This window comes from Bos javanicus, chromosome 21 (genome assembly GCF_032452875.1).
Source record: "Bos javanicus breed banteng chromosome 21, ARS-OSU_banteng_1.0, whole genome shotgun sequence".
Taxonomy (NCBI): Eukaryota; Metazoa; Chordata; class Mammalia; order Artiodactyla; family Bovidae; genus Bos; species Bos javanicus.
Window position 1 is genome coordinate 67,573,292 of NC_083888.1, and position 25,074 is coordinate 67,598,365.

At 64.2% G+C, this 25,074-nt stretch overlaps 4 protein-coding genes across 20 annotated transcripts in view; 2 read left to right on the forward strand and 2 right to left on the reverse strand.

Moving 5' to 3' along the window:
* KLC1 (kinesin light chain 1) overlaps positions 1 to 2,911 on the forward strand; it is a 66,264-nt gene extending 63,353 nt beyond the window's left edge. For all 5 annotated transcript variants that reach the window (XM_061395493.1, XM_061395488.1, XM_061395486.1 and 2 more), the window contains 2 exons: positions 2,342 to 2,414; positions 2,627 to 2,911. In XM_061395493.1, the coding sequence (XP_061251477.1) occupies positions 2,342 to 2,414; positions 2,627 to 2,629 (76 nt within the window). In that variant the 3' untranslated portion in view covers positions 2,630 to 2,911. The remainder of the gene's footprint in view (positions 1 to 2,341; positions 2,415 to 2,626) is intronic.
* XRCC3 (X-ray repair cross complementing 3) lies at positions 577 to 8,766 on the reverse strand. The gene is made up of 8 exons (XM_061395501.1): positions 8,070 to 8,766; positions 7,678 to 7,835; positions 5,993 to 6,130; positions 5,639 to 5,851; positions 3,511 to 3,665; positions 1,733 to 1,945; positions 1,614 to 1,660; positions 577 to 1,529 (listed from the first exon to the last, which is right to left on the reverse strand). The coding sequence occupies exons 2-8, from the start codon at positions 7,730 to 7,732 to the stop codon at positions 1,325 to 1,327; spliced, it is 1,026 nt and encodes a 341-aa protein (XP_061251485.1). The 5' UTR covers positions 7,733 to 7,835; positions 8,070 to 8,766; the 3' UTR covers positions 577 to 1,324.
* A 1,971-nt stretch (positions 8,767 to 10,737) lies between these two features.
* ZFYVE21 (zinc finger FYVE-type containing 21) lies at positions 10,738 to 21,167 on the forward strand. Of its 6 annotated transcripts, none has more exons than XM_061395502.1 (8): positions 10,738 to 10,957; positions 18,055 to 18,105; positions 18,229 to 18,397; positions 18,752 to 18,827; positions 18,909 to 19,012; positions 19,339 to 19,386; positions 20,378 to 20,520; positions 20,614 to 21,167. In XM_061395502.1, exons 1-8 carry the CDS (start codon positions 10,820 to 10,822, stop codon positions 20,647 to 20,649), a joined length of 765 nt encoding a protein of 254 aa, XP_061251486.1. In that variant the 5' UTR covers positions 10,738 to 10,819; the 3' UTR covers positions 20,650 to 21,167. The 6 variants fall into 6 exon arrangements, with proteins under 6 accessions (XP_061251486.1, XP_061251487.1, XP_061251490.1 ...); XM_061395506.1 differs by lacking the exon at positions 10,738 to 10,957 and adding an exon at positions 11,133 to 11,562; XM_061395508.1 differs by lacking the exon at positions 10,738 to 10,957 and adding an exon at positions 11,577 to 12,127.
* A 229-nt stretch (positions 21,168 to 21,396) lies between these two features.
* Positions 21,397 to 25,074, reverse strand: part of PPP1R13B (protein phosphatase 1 regulatory subunit 13B) — an 83,753-nt gene continuing 80,075 nt past the window's right edge. For all 8 annotated transcript variants that reach the window (XM_061395479.1, XM_061395481.1, XM_061395480.1 and 5 more), the window contains 5 exons: positions 24,825 to 24,962; positions 24,616 to 24,749; positions 23,866 to 24,032; positions 22,778 to 22,977; positions 21,397 to 22,328 (listed from right to left, as the gene is read on the reverse strand). In XM_061395479.1, the coding sequence (XP_061251463.1) occupies positions 22,287 to 22,328; positions 22,778 to 22,977; positions 23,866 to 24,032; positions 24,616 to 24,749; positions 24,825 to 24,962 (681 nt within the window). In that variant the 3' untranslated portion in view covers positions 21,397 to 22,286. The remainder of the gene's footprint in view (positions 22,329 to 22,777; positions 22,978 to 23,865; positions 24,033 to 24,615; positions 24,750 to 24,824; positions 24,963 to 25,074) is intronic.

Here is a 25,074-nt window from a genome sequence, read left to right on the forward strand (position 1 = left end):
GTCGGGTCAGAAGACTGCTAGGGACAGCACGTCCCCAGTCGTCCCCACAGGGCAGCAGCCTCCCAAGGACTCGTGAACAGCGTGCAGCTCTCGCCTTGTTTATACAGGTTCCTGGGAAGGCCTGCTACGTCTGTGTGGGGCCAGCCTCTGATGGGTTTCTGTTTGCGCTTGTGTGTGAGCGATATAGTGGTCCTGGGGTTTCTGGAAGCTAAAGCGGCGCTCAGCGCCAGCCCGGGTGAGGTTCAGGTCAGCGCAGTCGCTGGGCAGACACGCCCTCCGTGGGATCCCGGACACAGACGCGCGGGCTGGTTTCACTGTTCTCACGGGTGTGGAGCCACCCCTCGGGGTTGCGGGCCTGCGAGGGCCGTCTGGCTGTCCCTGGGTTGTGGGCGGCTGAGGGCTGCGGACAGGCGGGCGCCCTGGGACGCCCGTCAGCTGGGCGGGTGGATGTGGTCCCCGGGGCGCGTGTGGGCGCGCATGCAGGTCCGCACCTCTGCGGCGTGGAGCGGCCGTCCGTGTTCTCTTTTCTCACTGTGGCTGTGACTTGCCTAGGAAATCATTTGGAACTGTTCATAGTTAATGACAAAAATAAACTTTTATTTCCTGTTGTAAAGTCCCTGTACTTTGCAGAAAGGCTCTTCTATAAAACTCCAACCCTGAAAGAAGCTTTTCCTATTTAACACTAGCCACTCGGTCTTTTAGGGTCACAGGCTACTTTGAAAACGTGCTGAAAGCTGGAAATGGATCATCCTGTCCTAGAAAAACACACAACACACAGCGTGCTGATGGCCGGGCCGGCCGTGAGCCTGCAGGGCGGGCCGTGTCGGGGCGGGGTCAGCCTGCACCCTGCCAGCAGAGCAGCCGTGAGAGGGCGGCCGGCGGGTGGGGGAGTCCCAGCAGAGAGCCGGTACTGCGGAGGACCAGGGGCGCAGGCCCTTCACCCGGCGTGTGCGTCCACAGCTGCTGGGCAGAGGCGTGGCAACGGTGGGCGACGGTGACTCAGCCTTTCTGGAACTGGGCCAGCGTGTCCTTGGTGACTGCAGGGCCTCGTGCTTCCACACCGGATGGCCGTGGCTGGGCTAAGCAGAGGGCCCGTGTTCCATGCAGAAGCGCCGGCCGTGGGCGGGGGGAGCTGGGTCTGGGCAGGAGTTCCTGCCGGAGTGGACCCCCCGTCCCCAAGGCCAGGACTGAGGTCCCAGCCACTGCAGCACACTGGACCGGCTGCCCTCGTAGACATGGGTCCAGAGGGGTTTCCGCAGACGGGCCTAGCCGGCTCCTGCAGCAGGGGCAGCTCCCCACCCCAAGGGGGGCCTGGACCCTGCAGTCAGCTGCACGCAGTCCCAGGCATCCCCCGCACGCCCTCGGCGGCGATCGTGTAGGAGCAGGATGAGGCCGGCAGGTGGGGGGCGAAGACTACCCTGAGGGTGCGGCCAGGCGGGGTGAGAGGCGCCTCCTCAGGGCGCTGCCGGTCGGCCAGCAGCCTCACGAGTAGCTGGTTGGCCCAGGTTATCCCCAGGGCTGGGGACATCCTGAGACGGGAAACAGCATGCGTCACATGTGGAACCAGCGCCTCCCACCCCCGCGGGGACCCCCGTCCTCAGGGCGCCACTCACCCTGGTGGCCCAGCCACCAAGTCCTGCTCCTCCACGGCCTCTGTCACCTGGAGGGTGCAGAGCGGTCAGTGATGGGACCCTGCCGGCCCGGCCCCGCGGGGAGCTGGGGGGAGGCCCACCTGGTTGACGCACAGCACGGGGCTCCGGAAGGCGCAGCTCAGCCGTCGCAGCTCAGCCCCCAGCGCCAGCAGACACTGGGCCCTGAGGGCCAGGGCCGCCCCGTCGAACTCGCAGCGGAAGGGGGCTGCCACGGAGTCGATGACCACCAGGCGGGCCATGCCCCGTGCCAGCAGCACCGGCACCTTCTCCCTCACGCATTGCAGCAGGGTGTCCTGGGGGCCGGGAGGCCCGTCAGCACCTGCTCAGAGCCCCCCGTCCGCCCTGCCCTGCTGCTCTCCCCTCCCGGGGCCGTCACAGGCCAGGCCTGCCTCCCACCCACGGCCCCGAGCCAGGCACTGCCGCCTGCATCCAGCGGCACCACCAAGGCTGACCTGTCGCCACCCCGGCTGCCCACACCCAGCCAGGGGGCATGGCGCAGGGCCTGACCATCCTGCATCCAGCGTGCAGACCCCCGGGCTGGGCCCGGCGACGTGCCAGGACGCCCTGCGGGGCCCTTAGCACTGTGTCAGAAGCAGCCATCCTCAGAGGCCAGCCCTGCTAGGACTCCCAGGAGCTGCCATGCCCGCATCCCCGCCCTGAGCGAGGTCCGCTCTGTGCTTCACCCGCAGGGCGCCGCTGGCAGAGCCCTTCTCTGTGGACAACGACAGCAGCAGCAGCGGCCTGGAAGACGCCAGCCTGAGCGTGAGTCCTGTCACCCGGGGCGGGGCGCGGGGTCGGGACTCCCCAGAGCTGCCGGGCGTGGAGACCCTGTCCCCCGGGAGGCGGAGGGGGGCTGGGCCCAAGACCGCTTGTGCAGGGGTGTCGACCCGGGCGGGCACAGGGCGGGGGCTCTCAGGTGAAGCCCTGTGGGCAGGGGCCCTGACCCTGGCCCTGACCCACCGCCCCCTCTGCAGTGAGGCGGCCGCAGAGGAGTCCGGCCTGAGCTGCTGTGCGCGCCCCGAGGGCCCGGTGACGCCGTGAAGGTCACGAGGCTGGAGGGCCTGGGGCAGCGCCCGCAGCGCTGACCGACACCCCTGTCCCAGCGCCCTGACCCCCCGTACGCCTCACACCGCGGGGCCCAGGACAGCCCGCGTGCCCGCGACCTGCCTGGCCCCGGTTGCTGCTCTGTCACTGCCCTGGGCTATGTGTGATCATGTACTTTACTGTAAATTTCTAAAAATTAAACTTTATATGTCTTACCCTTTACTTGACATGCTTTCTATAGCAACCCTTAAGCGGGGGAGGGCCCAGGTCGGGGCACACAGCTCTGCTCTCCACTGCCCGGCTCCCTTCTGAGCCCTCCGCCTCGTTACTCAGCTGCAGACGACGGCCCCAGCTAGCCGCCCACCCCCTCCCCGGGCATGGCTTCCAGACGTGGCGGCGCCCTGGCAGCCCAGCCCGGCGGCCAGCAGTCTGAGGAGGCTTGTCTGGCTGGGGACCCGGGGCTGCAAGGGGGCCTTCCCCTCCTTCAGAGGTGTAGAACCCCACTCGACTCCGGCCAGGGCAGCAGGACCCATTCTGCGGGCAGTGGGCATCTCTGCAGCCAGGTGAATGGGAGCTGGCGGCACTTGCCCGGTGGGGACACGGGGGCTTGCCCGGGGCAGGAGGCGGTGTGTCTCCTCAGGGCCAGGGTTGGCAGAAACGCACAGGACGGCCAGTTCATCCCAAGTCCAGGCACCGAGTGACGCTGGCCTGAGTGGGACCCACGGTCCCCAGGCTGTGACCCCCTGCAGGCGGGCCTGACCGTGGTTCTGGGCTTCGTCTGCACGGCCCAGCCGACGTCCCCTCAGACACTCACCACGTCGGCTGCATGCTCGATGAAGATCTGGTGGCCGAACCTGATCTTGGAGATCACGTGCCCCGGGACGTCTGCCCGCAGGCGCTGCTGCTGGGCGATGAGCTGCTGCAGGCGGCGGCTGGGGAAGGCGTCCTCTGTGCACACGTACACCGCCCCTGGGAGGCCGTGGCGCGTCAGCGGCTGGCACACGGCCCCCTTCCCGCACCGCCCCGTGGCCTTCCCTCTGACCCAGGGCGGGGCTGGCCGGCGCCTGCCTCCCACCTTGCCGACAGGACATCACCCTGGGGGCCTGCCCTTGGGCCGTCTCAGGTGGGAGTGGGTGGCGTTCTCAGGGGCCTGTGCTTTTGGAAACACCTCTTTCTGCGGACACGGGGGGGCCTCTCCCAGGCCCTGTGGATCAGAGGTTCCCAGATCCCACTGTCAGGCTCCTCCCACAGTTCTAGGCTACGTGGAGGGAACGGTCTTTGCTGCGCCTGGAAAAGCCAGTCAACAAAACACTGGCGATACATCGCTGGGGCCTGAAGCCCCTCCAGAAGATCCAGCCCGAGTCCCGCAGCTGGAAGGAACCAGGGCCACAGGTGCTCCACAGAGGTCCCAGGATAGTTCAGTGGAGACAGCAGTCTTTTTAAGAAATGGCAGTCAGACAGACATGCCCATGTACAAAAGGACGAAATCAGACTTGTGCCTCACACCACATAAGAAAACCGAATCACAGTGGGCCAGCTACGAGAGCCCAAAGCACAGCACCCTTAAGGGAAAACGCAGGCGTAAATCTCAGACCTCGGGTCAGGCAGTGGACCCTTATCCACGACGTGAAAAGCGCAGGTGAGAAAGACCAGGGAAGCTGGACACCGTCAAAGTGAGGGCAGCTTCAAAAGTCCATCGAGAAAATGAAGAGACAACTTCAAGAAAGAATACTGCGAGCTGTGTATCTGATGAGAGCCTAGTGTCCAGACGACACAAAGATCACTTAGGTCAGTTCCGTCACAGAAAGACAGATCACCCGAGGGTTCAAACGGGCAGAAGACGGGAGAGACGCTGCTCCAAAGACGCGCAGCTGAGCGGTAGCTCATGCTGGGCGCTCGGCACCACTGCTCTGGGGCCACAGTGACGACGCTCCCACGTTGGGTCAGAGGGCCAAGGGCCAGCTCAGACACGGGGGCCGGGGGCCGCCTGCAGCCTTCCTGGGAAGGGAGACAGTGCAGCGGCTGCGGAGAACAGTCTTTGGCACCACGGAGCTACCACGAGACCCAGCATCACTCCTGGGCGTCCACCCGGAGCCACGTGCCAACAGAAGGCGTGAAGAAGCCATGTGACCGTCGCCGGATGGGAGGGCGGTGACTAAGTCGGGGTTCCCTGGTGCCGCGGTGGGTCAGAGCCCACCTGCCAACGCCGGGGACACGGGTGCAAGCCCTGGTCCAGGAAGACCCCACGTGCCCTGTGCTCTGGAGCCCCTGAGCTGCTGCTGCCGCCACGCCTGAGAACCACAGCTGAGGAAGCCCTGGGCCACAAGGGCTGAGCCCAGATGCCATGTACCCAAAGCTGTGTGCTCAAAACCCGCGCTCCAGCAAGATGCCGCTGCGGCCAGAGGCCCCCGTGCCGCAATGAAGACAGGCCCCTGGTCGCAGCAACTCGACAAAGTCTGCCCATCTGTGAGTGTGTGACCCGCTGTGACCTGGTCCTGCTCCCACAGAACTTCAGACATGGGGGATGAGGAGCCAGGAGAACCGCCCTGAGTGGTCAGGGCTGCCCGTGTGCCCTGCACCCCAGATCGTCCTGGGCAGGCGGTCTGTGCGCCCCCCACGTGGCTGAGCCCCTGGTGCCTGTGTGGCGCCTGCACAGGTCCAGAGGGGCGTACCATGCCTTTCAAAATTAGGGCTTTCGGATCTGACTCGGGGAAGCTGCCTTCTCAGCAAGACGTCCAACGGACCCACGTTTAATGTGGTCACGGCGGCCACACGCCAGGCCCCTGCAGGGGACGCCCATTTACATGCAGCCCAGGCCAGCCTGTCCCTGTGGGCAGGCCCCGGGCTCTGCGCTCAGCTGGCAGGGGGTCCATCTGGGTGTGAAGAGATGGGAAACGGCCCCCCGGGGCCCGCAGGTCGGGACCCCCACCCCCAGCACTCACCAGCCCCAAGGCCTCCGTGGCGCGGCGGCAGCTGCACAGCCAGGCAGAGCTGCAGCGCCAGCTGGGTCTTCCCAGCCGAGCTGCGTCCAGCCAGCTCCGTGATGCCGTCCAGGGGCAGCCCGCCACGGAGCAGTGCGTCCAGCACGGGGCAACCCAGGCTCAGGCGCTGGTGCTGCTCAGGGAACGGCCCCTCCTGCCGGAGCAGGTGCAGTGCTGGGGGCGGCGGAGGGGGAAACAGGTGAGCCCAGGCCCCCCACGCCAGGGCCACAGCCCCGCGGGCACCCCGCCCAGGCCCCCAGCCCCGCGGGCACCCCGCCCAGGCCCCCCCCCCACCCCATGCCGGGGCCCCAGCACCTGTGCACACTCCGTGTCCCCGCAGGAGTGAGGCAGCCGCTCTCAGCAGGAGCTGCACGTCGGGGCTGGAGAGGTGGGTCCGTCTCTGCAGATCTGGTCCAGAAAGATGCAGGACCTCCTTCACTGACCTCAGTTTGGCTGAAATCACAGAACCGGTCACAGGACGCGGTCAGATGCGGTGCCCGTGGCAACAGTGACGCAGGGACAGCAGGTGACTGCCAGCTCTGGGGGCCCGGCGGGCAGTGGTTGGCCCAGCTGCTCCCTGAAGCTGCACAGACCCCTGGACGACAGGTCAGGGAGGAAGGGGCCTGTCCCCAGGGTGGGGAGCAGCGGCCCCCAGACACATCTGAGACAGGCCTGCATGTGCATCGCCAGGGAGGGGCCGCAGGAGGGGACTCAGACGAACGTCCACTGCGCCCGCCTGTGGACGGCCAGGGAGTAAAGAGGGAGAGTCAGCTCGCTGGTGGCACTGTCGGGGTTACGGGGTGAGGCCCGAGGGTGGGTGTTTGGGAGGAAAGGGAGTAATTCTGAGCTTAGATCAGTGTATTATTTTTAAACTAGTAGGAAAAAAAAAAGGCTAACAATCCATCCAATCGGTTCAGAGAAAGGCAAAAAAGAGCGCACACACACAGGACAAATGCAACAGCATCAGGGCGCAGAGCTGGCCTTCTTGAGCGTCCTCGAGTGCACATGCTGCTCTGCTCGCTGTGGATCAGAGCGAAAGACGGGGCCTCCGGAGCGAGGAGCAGCCCAGCCCTGTCCACCGTCCACCAGTGCAGAGCGCCTGACCCCACAGCATCCTCACAAGCACAGGGGGCAGAGATGGAGGGCATGCGACGGGGGGAGGGAGGGGGGATGGAGGGGGTGTGGGGACAGGATGGGGGATGGAGGGCGTGCCTGGACGGGATTGGGGGGATGGAGGGGGTGCGGGGACAGGATGGGGGGATGGAGGGCATGCCGGGACGGGGCGGGGGGATGGAGGGGGTGGGAGGATGGGATGGAGGCGGGGGTGCGGGGGCCAGCCGGGCAGTGGAGGAGTTGGTACAGCCTGCGGACGGATGTGCCCAGACGCCAGCAGACTGGGTGGGCCGGCCTGACGGACACCCTTCGAGGTGTGGGAATGACTGGAAGGCACAGGAAACGCGCCCATGAGAAGGGAGACAAGCACTAACTTTGGGGAAAACCAAAGATGGTCAGGAAACAGTTGTGAGCCGAGGTTCTGTGACAGCCGTGATGTCCCGGTGACAACTCTGATGACTGATGTGGCCCAGGCTGCGTTCCCACTGGGGGGTGGGTGGACCAAGTCGGGGCAGAGGGGGTGCAAGGAAGCCAGCTCTCGCCCCGAAATGGAGGCCTGTGAGGAGCCGGAAGTCAGACCCAGCAAACACGGCAGCAGAAGCACAGCCCATCGCTGAGCGGCTCACAAGGACCGAGTCCCGTCTCACTGCGGACGCCGTACGTGCTGCTTCAGCGGAAATGACCTAAAAGAGCCTTTCACACAGCCTTTTTAGTTTAGTGTGAAACACACACCCACACAGGCCAGCCTCGGGGCGCCGTCTGGGGCCAGGAGGCAGAGGGCTCCCAACGCTCGGACAGGCCACCCTGTAACTGCTCTCCATAACGTGCGTGCAAGTGCACGGCCACACATTCTCACGATCACGTCACAGAAACATCGGCAAACACACCTTTCTTAACTGCAGCGACGATTCTGGGATTCAGGTCCAGCCGATCCAAATCCATGTCTTCAGCAGGGACAACCAGAGACGGACGACTGCCCTGCGACACGACGTGCCGGCCGCCCCCTCGAGCGGCCCGAGAGGCGAGTGCAGCAGAGTCACCGAGCCTGGGGGCAGTGGCCGACTGTGGGGCCCAGGGCTTGGAGGCCCCCCAGTCCCAGGGACAGCACTGAGATCAGCCCCAGGCTCTTCTCGCCAGGAACTCAGAAGCCTGGGCTCAGCCCACCCTGGCGTGCGTTTCAGGAACCCCCGAGCACCACGCCCCCATGGTCAGCCTGCTTCATCCACTTCGGGAAGGTGAGAAGAGGGCTTGTGTCCCAGCCCTGGCCCCTCTGACCCACCTCTCTGGGGCGCGGGTGCCGGGCCCAGGCTGCACTCCGTGGCGTATGCTCCCCTGAGCACGTCTCCGTGGGGATCTGGAGAGAGTGGGAAGGCGAGTGGTGGATCCTGTGGGCGCCCAGGAGGTCGGAACCACCGTGACCACTGAGCCACTCCAACAAAGGACAGCGGACACCTTGCCCACCTGGCCTGCAGCTTGCCCTGGCCCCTGGCCCAGAGCAGCATGGGGGGCGGGGTGGCAGTGGGGCAGCCATGCCGGGCTGTGGCCACTCGGCTGAGGCTGGGCCCAGCAGCCAGCAGCAGCAGCAGGAAGGCCCGTGCCCCGGGGCTCCTGACACCGAGGGGGCAGCACAGTGTGGACTCGGCCTTCCGCACGGACACCGCTGACCCTCGGTATGCAGTATGGGGTTGTCCCCGAAGCCTCGAGAGACAGGCCGCCCGCCCCCTCATCCAGTCTGGTCAGGAGCGAGAGCCTGGCTACCCAGCACCCATCGGCTGTCTTGGGGTGGCCCCAGGCCTTTAGAGGAAGTTCTGGGAGCAGGAGGTCCGGATTCTGAATGACCGTGGGAGGGAAGCCTGTGCGGGGACTCGGCCGGGAAGTGCCTGGATGTAAAACCCCATCCTGAGAGCAACTGGACACACACAGGAGAGCCAGCGGTGACCAACCATGGGGCCTCGAGCCCAAGTAGAGCACCTGCTGCTACCTGACACAGGCCCGGGAGCCCCACCGAGAGCCCCAGGAGGGGCCCGGGCGAAGCCACCAGGGACAAGTGTGTGCCCCGCAGCACCCAGCATGGGCACGGGCGGGCCTGGGCAGCCCCCGGGAGCATTGCGTGCAGGGGTCTCAGGGAAGAACAATTAACAGCAGGTGCTGCTGCTGAGCGAGCGTGAAGGCATGTGAACCCCTGGGCCAAACAGGAGACTCCTCCCCAGGTGGAATCACTCTCCTGTGTCTCTGGGGCTCTCAGGTGGCCCAAGGACTTCTGTGCCCCCAAACAGGCTGGTATGGGCCCACCCCCACTCTGGGGACAACAGTCAGGTTCCTGGCGGCTTTAATTGATTCACACTGAGGACTCAATGGGAGGAGGGAAGATCTTTCTGAACTGACGCACTAAGCGCCTCTCCCTCGGCCCAGCACCGGAGGGGGTTGGGTGCGGTGGGGGAACCCTGGGGGAGGCAGCTGGCCGAATCCCCACAAACTGAAACTGTTACTCCTCTGATTTCAGGCAAAGGATCAATACACACAGCTCCAGGCTGTTGCTCTAAAATCATGAAAGGTTGAGGGCTGACATTTACCAAACAATCCAACTGTGTGACAGGTACGAACATCACACCAGAAGTATTACAACCCTTGTATTGCTGGCAAGAAAACAGAAGCACAGAACGGTTAAGCAACAAGCTTCAGGTCACACAGTCAGCAAGTGGGTGGCCTGGTATGCAGGTCCAGGCCTGGGCTCTAAGCCCCTGACCCCGCGTTTGCACTGCCCATCTGTTAACAACTCCAAAGGGAACTGTTTGGACCGCAGAACTCGGTCATCCAGAGGCTGACCCGCCTGAGGGTGTCCAGCTCCCTCAAGACGTTTCCTTTCTTTTCCTGCTCTCCTCCCAGAAAGGACGCCAATGAGTACGCCTTCATCCCAGCGCTACTGTAGGGAGCTGTCACCGGACCCTGTGGGCGGCCACACAGGTCCTCCCCTGCCTAGGCCAGCACTGTGGTTTCTCCAGAGCCGGCCAGCCTGGACTTCTGGCCCCGCTCCCTCCGCAGGACCCTCTTGCTCCTCTGGGGACCTCTCCTCTTTTCAGCCCCTGCGGCTTTGAGCACTCATCCCCAGTCCCCCGGGCCTGCGTGTCCAGCAGGCCCCCGCCTGGGCCGTCCTGACAGACCAGGGGACGCTGCAGCCGCGCCCCGCCACCCACGCACACCTGCGCTTCCCACCTGGCACGCTCTGAGCCCGACCCCACCCTCCGCGCCCCACCCCGCGGCCCCGGCGCGGACGCACAGCCTGAGCAGGCTCTGCAGCTGCGCGGGCTCACCGCCCCGGGACCGAGGCCCTCCGTCCCAGCCCTGCCCGGCATCCGCCCGGCCCTCTCCCACCCCCGGGACTCGCGGGGGCCCTGGCTCCGCGGTCCCGCCTGCCCGTCCGCGGCTGCGCACCGCCGATCGGGGCTCTGGGGAGGCGCCGGCCGGCCCCCACCGCGAATCCCAGCAGCAGGGCCGCGCGGGCGCCCAGCCGGGCCCTGCCCGCGCCCCAGCGGTCTCTACGCCCAAAGCCACCCGGGACTCCGGCCGCTCGGGACCGCAGTGGCCACCGGCGTCCTCACCTCGCCCGCGCTCCTCACGCTCCTTCGCGCCGCCCCACCCCTGCCTCCTCCTCCAATGAGCGCAGGGCGTCCCGCGCCGGATGCGCCAATCAGAAGAGAAGCGGAGCCCACGTCGCCGACTGACTGGCCAATCCGAAGTCTCAGTCGCCCCGACGGGGTGGGGCGTGCTTGGGAGGGTCCTCGCTGACCATTGGTGGCCGGCCGCAGGGGGGCGGGGGAGGCGACCTTGCGTCGATTGGAGCACGCGGCGGCGGGGCGGATCCCTGGCGCCGATTGGTCCGCGCTCTGGGCCTGGCGTGGCGACTGGACGCGAACGCTGTCAGCCATGCTGGCGGGTCGGGGCGGGGCTCCCGTGGGGCTCGGGCCGGGCAGCTGGCGGCGGGCAGCGGGCGACGGGCAGCGGGCGGCGGGCGAGCGCTCAGGCGGCGTCATGTCCTCCGAGGTGGCCGCGCGCCGCGACGCCAAGAAGCTGGTGCGCTCCCCCAGCGGCCTGCGCATGGTGCCTGAGCACCGCGCCTACGGCAGCCCCTTCGGCCTGGAGGAGCCGCCGTGGGTCCCGGACAAGGAGGTAGGTCGCGGCCGCCCGCCAGTCCCGGGACCCCGGCCGCTACCCCGGCCCTCCTGGCGTCCGCGCCGGCTCCCCGGGCCCGCCCAACCTCCCCGGGCGGGGCGCCCCGCCCTCGGCTCCCCGCGCCCCCGGCCCCGGCGGAGCTCCCTGGCGGATCCCCGGCTCCACCCCCGCCCGGGCGCTCCGCCTGGCCCTTTTCGCGGGTGCGCGGCCCCCCCACCCCGACATCCCTCCGTGATTCCGCCCGGTCCCTGCCCCCTGCGCCGTCGTCTGTGGACCGGCCGCCTCCCGCGGTCGAGCTGCTGGGCTGGAACTTTTCTGACAGTTGGCTCCCCCTCCCCGCGCGGGGACGTGGGGAGGGCAGCGTTTCTCTGCGATCGGCCCTCGGGCAGGGCCCTCGCCGTGGCCTGCGGTGCTGGGGGGTGCTGGGTGTGAGCGAGCGTCTCCAGGCGCGGCGTCTGCAGGGCGTCCTGCCTGGGGAGTCGCACCTGCTCCCGGCGGGGCGGGGCGGCACCTCTGTGCCCTTGTGTGCTGCGCTCAGGAGTTTGGACCGGATCCCGTAAGCCAGTGGCTCTCAGCTGTGCGAAGGCTGGCGGAGAAGCCTGGCGCGTTCCTGTCAATCTCGAGCGTCTAAGAGACGGGAAAAGACCACGCTTTGGAAACAAACTTTAAGTTACAGCCCCTCGTGTTCTAGCTGACCGCTTTTCCTCCCTGCCCCGGGAATCGCGGTGGCAAGTTTTCCGCAGGGAAGGGTGGGGAGGTACGGGAGGAATGCGATCGGGTGTTTTCCAGGCACCGGAGAGCTCAGAAGCTAGGGAGGGGCGGTTGGCCCGCTGGGAGGGGAGGGTTCATTCCCTCCGCCCCCTGGTCAGCGAGCCCAGCCCGCGGTGCTCCAAGAGGGCAGGGCGCTGGGCGGGGGCCGCGGGGGTCACTGGGCTGGGCTGGCCCCGTCGGCCCCTCCTCTCGGGCCTCTTGTCGCCCCAGTTGTGCTCTTCCGTTTCTGCGTTTCTCCTCCGGGTGCTTGCGGTCTCTGAACTCGCGGAATGTACTTTTCCTCACACGGTGCCCTTGGTTAGTGCCGTTGAAAGGTGGTTAAAGAAAGAAAAAGGGAACATCACAGCTCTCATTCTCTAAGCCAGCACGTGTCCGGGAGCTCGTTTAACTGAATCGGTGAGGGAACCTGGCAGGTGTCATTACGGCTCAGAGGGAAGTCACAGCAGCACCGCCTGGCCTGGGAGGCGGCAGGTGAAGGGGCTGAGGTCCAGCCGATCGAATCGTCTCCATCGTGGGGGGCGGAGCCAGGACGGGCCAGTCGCGGGGCCCACAGCACCTCCACCCCCTCAGCCCAGGCCAGCGTGTCAGCCTTTTCTGGTGTTGTCCCCAGGGCCATTTTAGACATTTCTTCCCCCGACTGATCCCCGTGAAATGCTCACAGCAAGGACCGTGTGTGAGTGGAAGCCGCCTGGATGCCCTGCACTTTGGCTCTTCAGTTCGCTCTGGGGCCCCTCTGTCCGTCTTCGGGGCCCTTTGTTCTTTCCTGAAACGACCCCCTTGCTGCCTCGGGTGTCCTCTCTGAGCAGTGGGGCGTGGGGGCCCGGACTGGGGTCTGCGGGCTCCCGGGAAAGGTGGAGGAGTCAGGCAGAGGTGCTGTCCCCCTCGGCGCTCCCTCCCCAGTGGAAGTTTCTCGTGCTTTCCAGAAACACACCCCAGTTTGCCGTCTCAGCAGCCAAAGAAGGCGGAGGGAGCTCTGAGGAGGGGAGGAGGCCTCCCAGTGGCCCTGACCCGAGTTTGAGGAAGTGCATGTGGACATGTACCGGGCAGGGGCGCGTTTGCAGTGACCGAGGGGAGTGTACTGGAGGAGAGCTGGCTGGGGTCGGGCAGCTCGGGCTGGGAGAGTCGGATGGAGGCTGGCTTCTATCTGACCTGGGGTGGCTTGGGGGAGGTGGGGGTTCCCCTGCTGCCCTCCCGGTTCAGCAGTGCCCAGCTCACCCTGTGCTTCGGGGCCACGATCCCAGTGTGTGTGTGGTTTGGAACAGGCAGGGAGAGGGTGTAGGGAGAGCATGGGGGGGACATGCCGTCCCCGCTTCACCCGCCTCCACTCGGCTGCGTGGGGACGAGTGTCTGGTCATGGTATGGAACCGTCCGGCACCCATCGTTCCTTGGGGTCTGTCGACTGTTGACTTGGTGCTCGGCCCTGTGCCACCTTGGTACCTCGGGCCCATGGGGACATCCCTTACAGATGCTGGAGAACTTGGGGGTGTGCGTTATCTGTGACTCTTGGCTTCTCAGAGGGGTTCCTGCCCCCGGAAATAACGGACTCGCTTTTCTGTGTGCCTCCAAGAGCTTGTGAGGTTGGGGGGGCAGTGGGGGGACATGGGGGAGTGGCAGGAGGCCTGGGCCTAGCTCGAGCCTCGTGTGACTGTATCCACGTGTCCCCCAGCAAGGAGAGTGGGTGTGCAGCCGTCGGAGACTGCTGTGACCCGTGCGCACGCGCCCTTTCCTGCCGTCTTGGGTGTAACAACGGCGACGGTGGCTCTGTGCTATTGTTTTGATGTCAGTTCAGTTCAGTAGCTCAGTCATGTCCAACTCTTTGTGACTCTGTGGACTGCAGCATGCCAGGCCTCCCTGTCCATCACCAACTCCCGGAGTTTGCTCAAACTCATGTCCATTGAATCAGTGATGCCATCCAACCATCTCATCCTCTGTCGTCCCCTTCTCTTCTTGCCTTCAATCCCTCCCAGCATCAGGGTCTTTTCAAATGAGTCAGCTCTTCGCATCAGGTGGCCACAGAATTGGAGTTTCAGCTTCAGCATCAGTCCTTCCAATGAATATTCAGGACTGATTTCCTTTAGGATGGACTGGTTGGATCTCCTTGCAGTCCAAGAGACTCTCAAGAGTCTTCTCCAACACCACAGTTCAAAAGCATCAATTCTTTGGTGCTCAGCTTTCTTCACAGTCCAACTCTCACATCCGTACATGACCACTGGAAAAACCATAGCCTTGACTAGACGGACCTTTATTGCCAAAGTAATGTCTCTGTTTTTTAATATGCTGTCTAGATTTGTCATAGCTTTTCTGCCAAGGAGCAAGCATCTTTTAATTTCATGGCTGCAGTCACCATCTGCAGTGATTTTGGAGCCCAGAAAATAAAATCTGACACTGTTTCCTCATCTATTTGCCATGAAATGATGGGATCAGATGCCATGATCTTCGTTTTCTGAAGGTTGAGCTTTAAGCCAACTTTTTCACTCTCCTCTTTCACTTTCATCAAGAGGCTCTTTAGTTCCTCTTCGCTTTCTGCCATTAGGGTGGTGTCATCTGCATATCTGAGGCTATTGATAATTTCTCCTGGCAATCTGGATTCCAGCTTGTGCTTCATCCAACCTGGCATTTCGCATGATGTACTCTGCATGTAAGTTAAATAAGCAGGATGACAATATACAGCCTTGATGTACTCCTTTCCCGATTTGGAACCAGTCCATTGTTCCGTGTCCGGTTCTAACCGTTGCTTCCTGACCTGCATACAGATTTCTCAGGAGGCAGGTCAGGTGGTCTGGTATTCCCATCTCTTTCAGAATTTTCCACAGTTCGTTGTGATCCACACAGTCAAAGGCTTTGGCATAGTCAATAAAGCAGAAGTAGGTGTTTTTCTGGAACTCTCTTGCTTTTTCTATGATCCAGTGGATGTTGGCAATTTGATCCCTGGTTCCTCTGCCTTTTCTAAATCCATCGGGAACATCTGGAAGTTCACGTTCACGTGCTGTTGAAGCCTGGCTTGGAGGATTTTGAGCGTTGCTTTGCTAGCGTGTGAGACGAGTGCAGCTGTGCGGTGGTCTGAGCAGATATAGTAGTCTTGACATCAGATGCTCTGCAGGGGCAAATGGGGGCCACGGGGTGTCAAACAAGAAGCAAAGTTGGACTTGGGTGGGGAGAGATTATGTTTCAGAGGGTCATTGTGGGGTGGTTCCGACCAGGGGATCCACAGGCTGTCCAGGGGCAGACAGCAGGGGCTTCTCCATGGGGGGCGCAGCCCAGGCTTTGGGGAGCAGGGTGGGAGGGGCAGGCAGGGGGCAGCTGGTGTGATCTGAGAGCAGTTCGGGCGCATCACCCCTGGACTGTCTCAGGCTAAGAGGTGGGTCAGAGTTCAAGGGCCTGAAGGAAGGAGAGACTAATGAACGTTGCATCAAGTGAGGCTCATGCGCACGTCGTTTCGGTCAGTGAGGGGACCAGCAGGTCCGTGGGTCCTGCCTGCAGCCCCTGTCTGGCTTGTGGAGGGTGGCTGGGGTGTCTGTGCATCTCCTCCAGGGCACGTGAGGAGGGCGCTCTTTGCAGGACGCTTTCCGAGAACACTGCCTGAGGGGTCCCTGTCTCTGGCCTCTGGGATCCCAGGTGGATCCCTCGTGGTGGGGGGGGGCCAGGCCCCACAGGCCTGCCCGCTCGCTCAGGAGCTGCCCACGGCTCCCGTGGCCGGTGGGGCGCTCCTTCGGGAGGCGTCCGCGCCCAGGTTCTGCAGGAGAGGCGAGGCCCGTCCTGGGAGGTGGCAGTCGTGGGAGGCGCCCGTCCCTCCTCTCCTCAGCACCCCCCTTAAACCGTGTTGTCAGACTCACCTCGTCCCTGGGGCTGCTGTGGGTCTGCTCCTCAGATTTCCCTGTGAGCTTGTCTTTTTAATATTTCAGTGCTTCCCTCAGTTAATTGAGTTAAATCTTTGACATGGATTTATTTTATATTTATAGGAGTTTTTTTACTCTTTAAAAATGGTTGCTTTTCAACAAAGATGTGTTAATACGTGTAACTTTGAAACTTACCTTTATGATTTACTTCTCGAGGAGTCTGAGAAGCTCTTACGTGGGAGCCTGGCGTCTGGGAGGACAGCGTGGGCGGCGGTCCCCTGTCGCTCCAGCCTCAGAGGGAGGGCGGGCGGCTGTCCTAAAGCTCCATCCTTTCTAGTCGCTTCTCTTGAAACATTCCTTTAATCTCTCCAGTCTGTCTTCTGTGGTACTTTGAAGGAGCCACCTGAGCACTCCCAGGGCTCCCAGGGCAGCTGGTCGGCAGAGACCGCTGTCTCCGAGCAGTCCTCCAGGGCCTCTGCGCTGGGCTGCCAAGGGGTGCCCCACAGTTTCCGAAGGCCTCCTTTGTTCCGGCCCGGCTTCCTGTGGACCTTTCTGGTTTCTTCCTTTATCATCCCTTGTCGCCTCACTTAACCCCCGGCATCGTCAGAAGTCTCCTGCATGTGCAGGGTGGGCGCCAGTCAGCTGCTGGCTCCCTGGAGCAGCGAGGGGTCGGGTCAGGGCTGCCTGGCTCTGACCCCTGACCACCTCCCCCCGCTACCCCCACCCCGTCCTCTCGTGGGCATCTGTGGAGACCCCTCGCCTTACCACCAGCTCCCTCCCCCGTCTGTGGGGTGAGAGCCCTGGGGGGCAGCGCAGGGGCCCTGAAGGTGGCTGGCGGCTCGTTATTGACCTGGGGAAGGGGCAGCCCGGGAGGATCTGGCAGGGGCCGCACACCCGTGCACGTGTGTCTGTGTGTGCACACCTGTATGTCTCCTCTGAGATCAGCCCCCGCCCGCCCCAGGGGTGCCATGGGGACAGGCCTGGTGTGTGTGGCCTCAGGGGCAGGCGTCTCCGGGGCCTTTGGCCTCGCGGGGGGCGGGGGGCAGGCTGCTGGTCCCTGGTTTCTGGACTGTCTCCCGGATGGCGGTCTCCTACCCCGGGGCCTCTCCTCTGGGTCCAGTCAGCTGCTCAGGGCACAGTGCCGGGCCCGGGCCTGGGCTGGCATCTCCTTTCGGTGTAGCTGGTCTCAGACCAGGTATGAACTCTTGACTCTAACGTCTTCATCCGCTACTCTTATTTCTTTATTTAATTTTATTTTCATATCAAATCATTCTCTTCATAATTTTAAAAGCTTCTTTTCTCTTATATAATCCCTAGGAAAATTACCTTGTTTAAAAATCTGTTTTCTGAATAATCTCATTGGTTTATTTAGATTAATACAAAAAGTCTAGCTTACTAATATTTTTCAGGGATTGTATTTTACCTTCTGCTGTGGTCTTAGTTTAGAACTTGGTCTCTCAGTTGCTCAGATGTGAGCCTCCCGGCAAGGGGGAGCTGGGTCAGCCTCCACGACTGCACCCTCATCCCGCAGACTCTGCGGCAGATGTGTGAGGTCACAGAAGAGTGTGGCACACAGAGGCCCTGCCCCAGGTGGAGACCTGAGTGCCAAACACGGAAAGTTCCAGAAGTGACAGGGAGAGGCAGTGGTGGGGCTGGTGGGGGCAGCAGCCCTGGGATCCGCCAGCTCCTGCCCGAGGCGGGCAGACCCTGCGGGTGATTCTGGAGGGCCAGGCCCTGTGTCCCAGGGCAGGAAAGCCGCTGAAAAACAGAGAGAAAACAAGAAAACATCAGTCATGGATCACTTAAAGCTTAGATGGCTGTTCAGTGCAGTGCCGTGGCGGTCTGCGGCAGGGGGCATCTGCAGACTGGCCTTGCCCACCACCCTCCCCTGGAGAAGGGCACTGGCCTCGGCTTTAGGCTGAGTTGGGCTTGCGGGGAGGGGGAGGGTGTCAAGGTCCCGGCCTGTCTTGGGAGCCAGAGCAGAGCCTGCCTGGGTTCTGGCTGCCCCGAGTGAAGCCGGCAGAGGACGCTCAGGGCAGGGCGGAGGGGTTGGCCCTGCTGGCCAGGACTGACTGGGGGCGGGCGGGTTAGTCGACAGTCACACGGTCAGGACGCCTGGCCCCCTGACCCGCGGCGGCATTTCACATCCCCCATCTTTGCAGTGAGCCGCTTTCCCACCACGCAGGCCGGGCCTCGCCACGTGGGGACAGCCCGTCCCCACGGTCAGCTGACAGGTCTGGGCGCTCCTGTGGTTGTGGCTGGGTGGCGACGTGGCCGTCTCCAGGCTGGGCCCTGGCCGGTGCTGGGAGCACTGTCCCAGGCTCCCCCCACCCCCCGGAGCCCCGGGCGGCCGGGCCTGGCCCCACCTCTGCCGGCTGACCGCTGCCCCAGCTGCGGTGTCTCCTGGCCGAGCCTGGGTGCTGGCGGCCGGGGGGGCTCCTGGAGGAGCAGGCCGCGCGGCCTGACCCCTGTCCCCTTGTCTCCTAGTGCCCGAGGTGCATGCAGTGTGACACCAAGTTTGACTTTCTCACCAGGAAGGTGAGCTGGGCGGGGCAGGAGGGCGGCCCAGGTGCGGTGTGGGGGCGGGGCCCCTCGAGGCATCGCGGTGGCCGCTGGTGCCTGCGGTCTGCGGGGTGCTCACGCCCGTGCCCGCGTCCCCAGCACCACTGCCGCCGGTGCGGGAAGTGCTTCTGCGACAAGTGCTGCGGCCAGAAGGTGGCGCTGCGGCGCATGTGCTTCGTGGACCCCGTGCGGCAGTGCGCCGGGTGCGCGCCGGTGTCGCGGCGCGAGGCCGACTTCTACGACCGGCAGCTCAAGCTGCTGCTGAGCGGTGAGCGCCGGGCGGGCGGGGTCGGTGGGTGGGACTCCGCCGGGTGTGGTCCCAGCCGCCCCGGGGCTCCGGGCGGGCGGAGCCCCCAGGACCTGGCAGCCCTCTCCCCAACCCCCGGCCCGCAGGCCGTCCTGGCCGGGCTGCTCTGGGGGTCCCCTGGGGGCAGGTCAGCGCCCTGCGACCCGGCCCGGGGGAGCCCCAGGCGACGCTTCTGGCCTCCGGCATTGCACCCCGACCCCGTCACGCCCTTCCCGCCGCCGCCTCGCCCCCTTCTGTCTTCTCTGCGTGTCCCTGGCCTGGAGGGGGCGGCGCGGGGGGGGGCTACCGCGTGCTCACGTCTGCTCCCCTCCGCAGGAGCCACCTTCCTCGTGACTTTCGAGAACTCCGAGAAGCCGGACACGATGGTCTGCCGTCTTTCCAGCAACCAGAGGTGAGGGCGGGTGCTTCTCCCCTGGCACTGGGCGCCCGGAGCCTCGGAGGGCCGTGGCACGGACGCCTCTGTCTGCCGCAGGTTCCTGCTTCTGGACGGGGACGGGGACGGGGACGGTCACCGCGAGGTGGAGGTGGCGCGCATCGCCGCCGTGCAGATGCTCACGGAGGGTCTCCCTCCCGGAGGTAGGCGCCGCGGGCCGGGGGGCTCCGGGGCTCCACTCGCGGGCGTGTGAGGCGGAGAGGAGGTTCCCTGGACGTGCACTCCGCGCTCTTCCTTCCCGTCTCTCGGGCTGGCATCACCCGGTTCCCCAGAGCCTGCGGCGGGGCCCCCATCGCCGCCGCCCCCCAGGGTCTGCGGAGACGGCCCTCCTCGGGGAGCTCCACCCTCTCCCCTGAAGTCCCTCCTGGGCCTCGGGTCCGAGCGCGGAGGCTGACCCGAGCCCTCTCTCTGATTTCTGACCGGCCTTGCTGTCCTCTCCTGCCTGCCTGCCTGCCTGCCTGCCGTAAAGACACTCTCTCTCACACCAGCCTCCCCGCCAGCCGGCCCGCCGCCGAAGGTCAGCGTGTCTGCGGGGCGGGGAGGGGGGCTCCCTGTGAGACCTGAGGCGGCCAAACCGTGAAGCCGTCTGTCCCCTGGGCTCGGCTGTTCTCTCCTGACGGGGAGCCCTGCTCCGGCTTGCGGCCGCTTCGGGGGGCGGGGCCGGGGGGCGGGGGGCGGGGCCGGGGCTGCTGGCGCCGCGCCCCCTTGTGGCGGCTCCGGGAGCGCAGGGACCCCTGCTCTGCCCGGTTTCTTGGAACCATCAGTGCTCAGAACCGTGTTCCGGAGCGGAGGTGCGGGGGGCGGTGGAGGGCAGGGAGGGTCCCCGCGCCTGCGCTGTCCACAGCAGGGTTGCCCACTTTCTGTCGAGGGTCGGGATGAACGTCGGTTCAGCCCTGCCGGCCACAGGCTCTCAAAATGCAACAACAGTCACAGGAATCAGGAAAGACCCCTTCCAGGAGCAGGTGGTGGGCAGAACGCAGTGGGCTGCCCCAGAGCGGGGGTGTGGGTGGCGGGGTGGCGCCCCTTCAGAGAGCCCAGGCCGGGGTAAGCCGGCTGACACAGCTGGGACCGCGGCTTGTGAAAAAAGCCTTGCAGGCTTGGCACTTCGGGCTGGGTTCTGAGCTGCAGGGACTGGCGCTAGGCGGTTGTCGCGCAGTCACCCCCCAAAGACAGCCTTCCAGGAGCTCGTGTCCTGCGGTGGCGTGGCTCCTCCGCTTTGACTCTGGTGCTCGGCGGTGGGGTGGGTGTGAGGCCAGCACGACAGGCGGGTGTAGTCTCGTGCAGGGTCTCATCCATGGGGCGCAAATGTTTGACCCGGGCCCCTGTCCACCCTGTGAGCTCAGGGTCGGCCACCAGGCAGCCACCGCCCTGACACAGGCCCCACCGAGAGGCCAGCTGTGAGGCCAGCACCAGAGTCAGGGAGAGGGCGCCCGGGCCACTGCTTTGGGGCAGCTGGCACCCTGGTGCTCAAGGCCACTTGGGGCATCCTTACCTTGTTCCCACTCCAGGAGGCAACGCGAGGGCCATAGGCATGACCCTGCAGTACACGACCCCGGGGGCGGAGGGGCTGACGCAGCTGACGCTGACAGCCGGCGAGGACGCCGACGGCAGCAGGAGGCAGGCGACGGCATGGCTGGCGGCCATGCATAAGGTACCTGCTGCTCCGCGCTCTCCCGCCCCCGCCCCGCCGAGGTGCCTCTGCCCGCCTCAGCCAGGCACACGCCTCTTTCTGGTCACCTTGCAGGCGGCCAAGCTCCTCTACGAGTCTCGGGACCAGTAACGCCACACGGGCTGGACGGTCCGCTTGGGGCAGCAGCACCTGCTCGTGGGCGCACAGGCACGACTAACCCTACAAGTGCTGGAGACGCAGCCAAGCCCTCGGAGCCTGCCTAGTGCGATATGCACACGATTGGTTAACGCTCCAGACCATTCGCGCTTTAGAACTTGTCTGACACTTGATACCTAACTGCGGGGGAGGCTGAACTACACTACTGCTAATACTCTCTGCCTTGTTTTTATGAGTGCCCATGTTTACTAGAAGGTTCTGGTCCCCTGATGCTCACCGGTCCTTCCACAGCCGTGACCCAGGCAGTGGTCCCCTGGCCTTATGTGTACTGGTGTGCTTCCTGCACTGCCCGCTCGGCGTGCCACTAACCCAGGGCCACAAACCAACCCGGATGCTTCACTGGGGAAGGAGCATGCTTTGTATTTTGTACTTTTCACTTACTATTTCACTTTACAATAACTGTACAACAATTTGTATATAAAGCTTACGATTAAAACTTATTTTGAAAGTAAGGGTCAGGCCTTGCCTCTGTGTGTCCAGACAACCCGAGCTTCCCACTCAGCTCAGCTCCGGCTCCAGAACAAAGACTCGAAGCCGCCCGTGGGAGACAGTGTTTATTGCGTGCGTACACGGCCTCAGCACAGGCTGCCCGCGGGTGCGCCTTGCTCGTGAGCACACTGTACAATCGGTGCTCCAAGATCTACACATGTCCATACGTAAATTACACACGAGACTCGTACATGGAAAATAAAGCTCAGGGCCTGGACTTTAATGAGAAAAAAAAACGTTTCCAACATGGTTTTGATAGTTTCGAGTGGTTTAGTCAAAAAATACTTTTGGTATATAAAAGCCTGTACGTACAGTTCAAATCTCGGGAAAGCGCCTCACTGTAAGTCTGGAACCGGGGCAGAGGGACTGGGGAGTCTGGCCCCATCCACCCGCCCCCTGCCCGGGCCTTCACAGCGCCGGGAGGGGCACGGGCACTGGGGCAGCGGGAGGCCGCAGGAAGGCGGTGCCGTGTTGAACTTCTGACCCGGTGGTGTCACCTGGTCCTAAGGTTCCTTGTGCCTGTGGCCTGTTGGTGACCTAGACCGAGGCCTGGAATGGGAAAGGAGCCCACACCTCAGACACCCCGCTAGACAGACCTCCACACGGGCTCCTTTGGTGATGAGAGAAGAAACGCAGGCGAGGATGGCACCAGGCTTCTGACTTCCGGTGGACAGGAGGGCGGGGCTCCAGCGAGGGGCGCGCCTCACAGCTGGCAGGCTCTCTCGGGGGGCTGGGGCAATACTGGGGTGAGGGGGCCTTGGGGCCCACGTCCATAAGAGCATCGTCTTCATTGGCAACCAATCGGGGGTCAACGACAGGGCTTCTTATTGGCAACAAGGGTGGTGGTTTAGAAAGCTGGGTATTTATTTGGATTTACAGTAATTGGCAAAATTCAGTCTCCTTGGAGGTGAAGGCCTCTCTCTGAGCCGAGGGCAGACCCTCACCCGGGGGCCCTCACACCATGGAAACGGTCTGCTGCGGGAGCCCCTGAAGCTGCGTCCAGCGTCCACTTCCGGGAGATAGCCAAGTCAGCCTGAGTGCTCCCCGCTGCCGGCGAGCCTGTGCGGTGCTGTAGGGGACGCTTAGGCCAGCGTCCGCTGTCGGGGTTTGATCCGTGGATACAACTGGGAGGCAATGGACAGGGCTTAGGACGAGGGGACAACCGCTGGGCAGGGGCCCTGTGCCGAGGCCAGGCTGACGCTCAGAGGCCACCCCCCTCTGGAGACACCCTACTAACGCCCAGAGGCCCTGTGCCTTTTTCTTTCAGGGCACTCGGGACCGGTGTCCAGTGACTGCAGGACGAGAGCAGCTGCCAGCCCACTGGGCGCGGAGCAGAGAGCAGAGGGAGGCCCAGGGCCTGAGGGGCCATCGGTGCAGAGGGCGCAGCCTGCGGGCCCCGGGAGCAGAACACGCTGTGAGCAGCCCTCATCGAGGGGCTCCAGCCTCCCCACAGGCCTCCCCCAGAGCAGATGCCCCCCGACCCGCCCCACTCCCCGCGGCTTCCAGGAAGCCTGGAGAAAGGCAGTCTTGCCCCCGGGGTCTGAGCAGTAGGAGGGCCCCAGCGCGGCCTTACCCCTAGCAGGTTCCTGGGCACGTAGCCCTCCCGGTCCCCGAGGCGAGCCCACCACCAGTCGGTCTCGACCTCGTCCTTGCGCCGCAGAATGGTGAGCGCATCCCCTTCGCGGAAGGTCAGCTCGTCGCTGTTCTGGGCCTCATAGGCCCACAGGGCATACACCACGCCTTTGTTCATCACGCCCAGCTTCTCCTGCACGCCTGGGACAGGAGAGCCGACAGTCAGGTCTGCAGGGCAGGCTGCTGAGGGCCCGCACCAGGCTCGGAGATGCCACGGGCCTCGGGCATCCCGCTGGGGCTGCAGCGGAGCGCTTAGAGGCTGGGCCGGCTGCGGCCCCCAGAATAACGCCACCAGTCCCTTCCATGTCCCAGGAAGAGGCCCGCGGCAGAAGCTTCACGTCCAGAAGCAAAGGTGCGTTCATGCTAAGTTGCTTCAGTCGTGTCCGACTCTGCAACCCTAAGTAACTTGGCCCACCAGCCTCCTCTGTCCACGGGATTCTCCAGGCAAGAACACTGGAGTGGGTCACTGTGCTCTTCTCCAGGGAGAAAAAAAGGTGGTGTTTCTTAGGGTGAAACTTAGAACTCACAAGCCCATGACTGAAGACCTGTGTGCCGCTCGGGGGCGGGAAGCACGCTCCACCAGAGCGACAGGCTGCCGCCTCCCGGCACAGGCGTCCCCCGCCCCCCGCACAGCCTGTCCTGGGGGCTGGGCCTGGGGCACTGCCCTGCTGTGCGTCACTGTCCACGGAGTGGGGACTGAGACCACCCGGGACGCCACCCTCGAGGCCTCGCTCCAGGCTGCTGCGTGCCCAGGGCATCCTGGCCGCCCTGTCCCCCTCCTCTGCACAGAGAACATCTGGCAGAGAGGGGAAGACTTTGTTTTGAGCAACTCAGCATGGAATCCTGACCATGAGAATGTGACAGGTCTTCAGGGATGAGCCCAAGGGCCGTAGTGACCTCTGTTCCCCGGAGACAGACTGGGCTTCCCCAAGGGTGAACTCAGGGCTTCTCTTGGCCCAGGCAGTGGCATGGTGCGTGCCCACCGCGGCCCAGGAACGGCACCCGAGGGCACGTGCCCACGCCCCCTACCGTATAGAAACTGGGAGCACTGGATATAGCCCTCCTCCATCTCCTCGCACTTGTCCGCAGCCGTCTCGATGTCGCTGATGGTGGAGGCGAAGATGGCGGCGCCACTCTCCACCAGCTGCTTGCAGAGGTGGACGCTGTTGCAAGAGGCGGCGCAGTGCAGGGGCGTCCTGGGGGGGCACAGGGCAGCCTCACATCCTGCCTGCGGCCCAGGTCCCGGGCGGCCTGCAGGGCACGCGCTCACCACCCAGCCAGCTGCTGTGTTGCTGCCTTTGCAGGGACCTGATTCTACGCCCACTTTTACAACGGACACACAGACTGTACATACACACACACCGCCCCCAACACACCACACCCACACCTCAAAAGGCTGGGTGGTGAGCGGACCGAGAAGCAACCTGTAAACTGCCTGTTCGTGGTGTGACGTGAACATGCCCTCACACCGTGGACATGGCCCTCACAGCAGCTGTGATGGTAACGGCTGTACGTTACCACAATATAAAGAAATAGATGTTCACAGGCGGCGGCACAGACTGCGGCCTGAGGCTCACAGTCAACGGCACGGGTCCCTCCACACAGGCTTTCTGGCCGCTTGAGAACAAATGGTTCCGTGGTCAGCCGTGTGACAGGCATGATCACAGCGGAGCCTTTGGCAAAACCAATGAGAAGAGAGGTGGCGGGGAGGAGGCGCGGCCCGGGTGCGGCCGTCTTGTCTCCTTTCCTCCTCTGCCCCCACCCACCCCGGGGCCTCACCAGCCGTCACTGTCGGCAGCGTTCACGTTGACCCCAAAGTCCAGCAGGAACCGCACGATGTGGTGGTGGCCGGCACAGACGGCGTTGTGCAGGGGGGTGATGCCCTCGTCGTTGGGCTTGCTGGGGTCCTCCACCTACGACACGGGACATGGCGCGTGAGCCCCGCCAGGCGCCGCCAGGGCCGCTGCCCCACACAGGCACGCACTCACCTCGTAGATGACCCTTTGCACCAGGTCGAACTCCCCCTCCAGAGACGCATCCAGGAGCAGCGCCAGCGGGTTGAAGCGGACCCGCAAGCCGTGCCCCGTCCGCTCCGAGTTGGGCTTCTTCAGGTTGGTCCGCTTGCTCTATGGGGAGAAAGTGTGCTTTGGATTTCAAAGCGACCCCACGCAAGCAGGCTGGGAGCGGAGCGGAGGAGGCAGGAGGGGTCCTAGAGCCCGAGGCGGAACTCCACCCGCA

What these genes read in the sequence shown, in the direction of transcription:
- XRCC3 (XM_061395501.1), bottom strand. Translation starts at nt 7,732, where the DNA reads ATGGATTTGGATCGGCTGGACCTGAATCCCAGAATCGTCGCTGCAGTT. An exon ending in CCACGGAGGCCTTGGGGCTG is followed by an intron (nt 3,666 to 5,638) that starts GTGAGTGCTGGG and finishes ACGGCCTCCCAG; the next exon opens with GGGCGGTGTACGTGTGCACA. An exon ending in TTGGTGGCTGGGCCACCAGG is followed by an intron (nt 1,530 to 1,613) that starts GTGAGTGGCGCC and finishes TTCCCGTCTCAG; the next exon opens with GATGTCCCCAGCCCTGGGGA.
- ZFYVE21 (XM_061395502.1), top strand. Translation starts at nt 10,820, where the DNA reads ATGTCCTCCGAGGTGGCCGCGCGCCGCGACGCCAAGAAGCTGGTGCGC. An exon ending in CGTGGGTCCCGGACAAGGAG is followed by an intron (nt 10,958 to 18,054) that starts GTAGGTCGCGGC and finishes CTTGTCTCCTAG; the next exon opens with TGCCCGAGGTGCATGCAGTG. An exon ending in CGTCTTTCCAGCAACCAGAG is followed by an intron (nt 18,828 to 18,908) that starts GTGAGGGCGGGT and finishes TGTCTGCCGCAG; the next exon opens with GTTCCTGCTTCTGGACGGGG.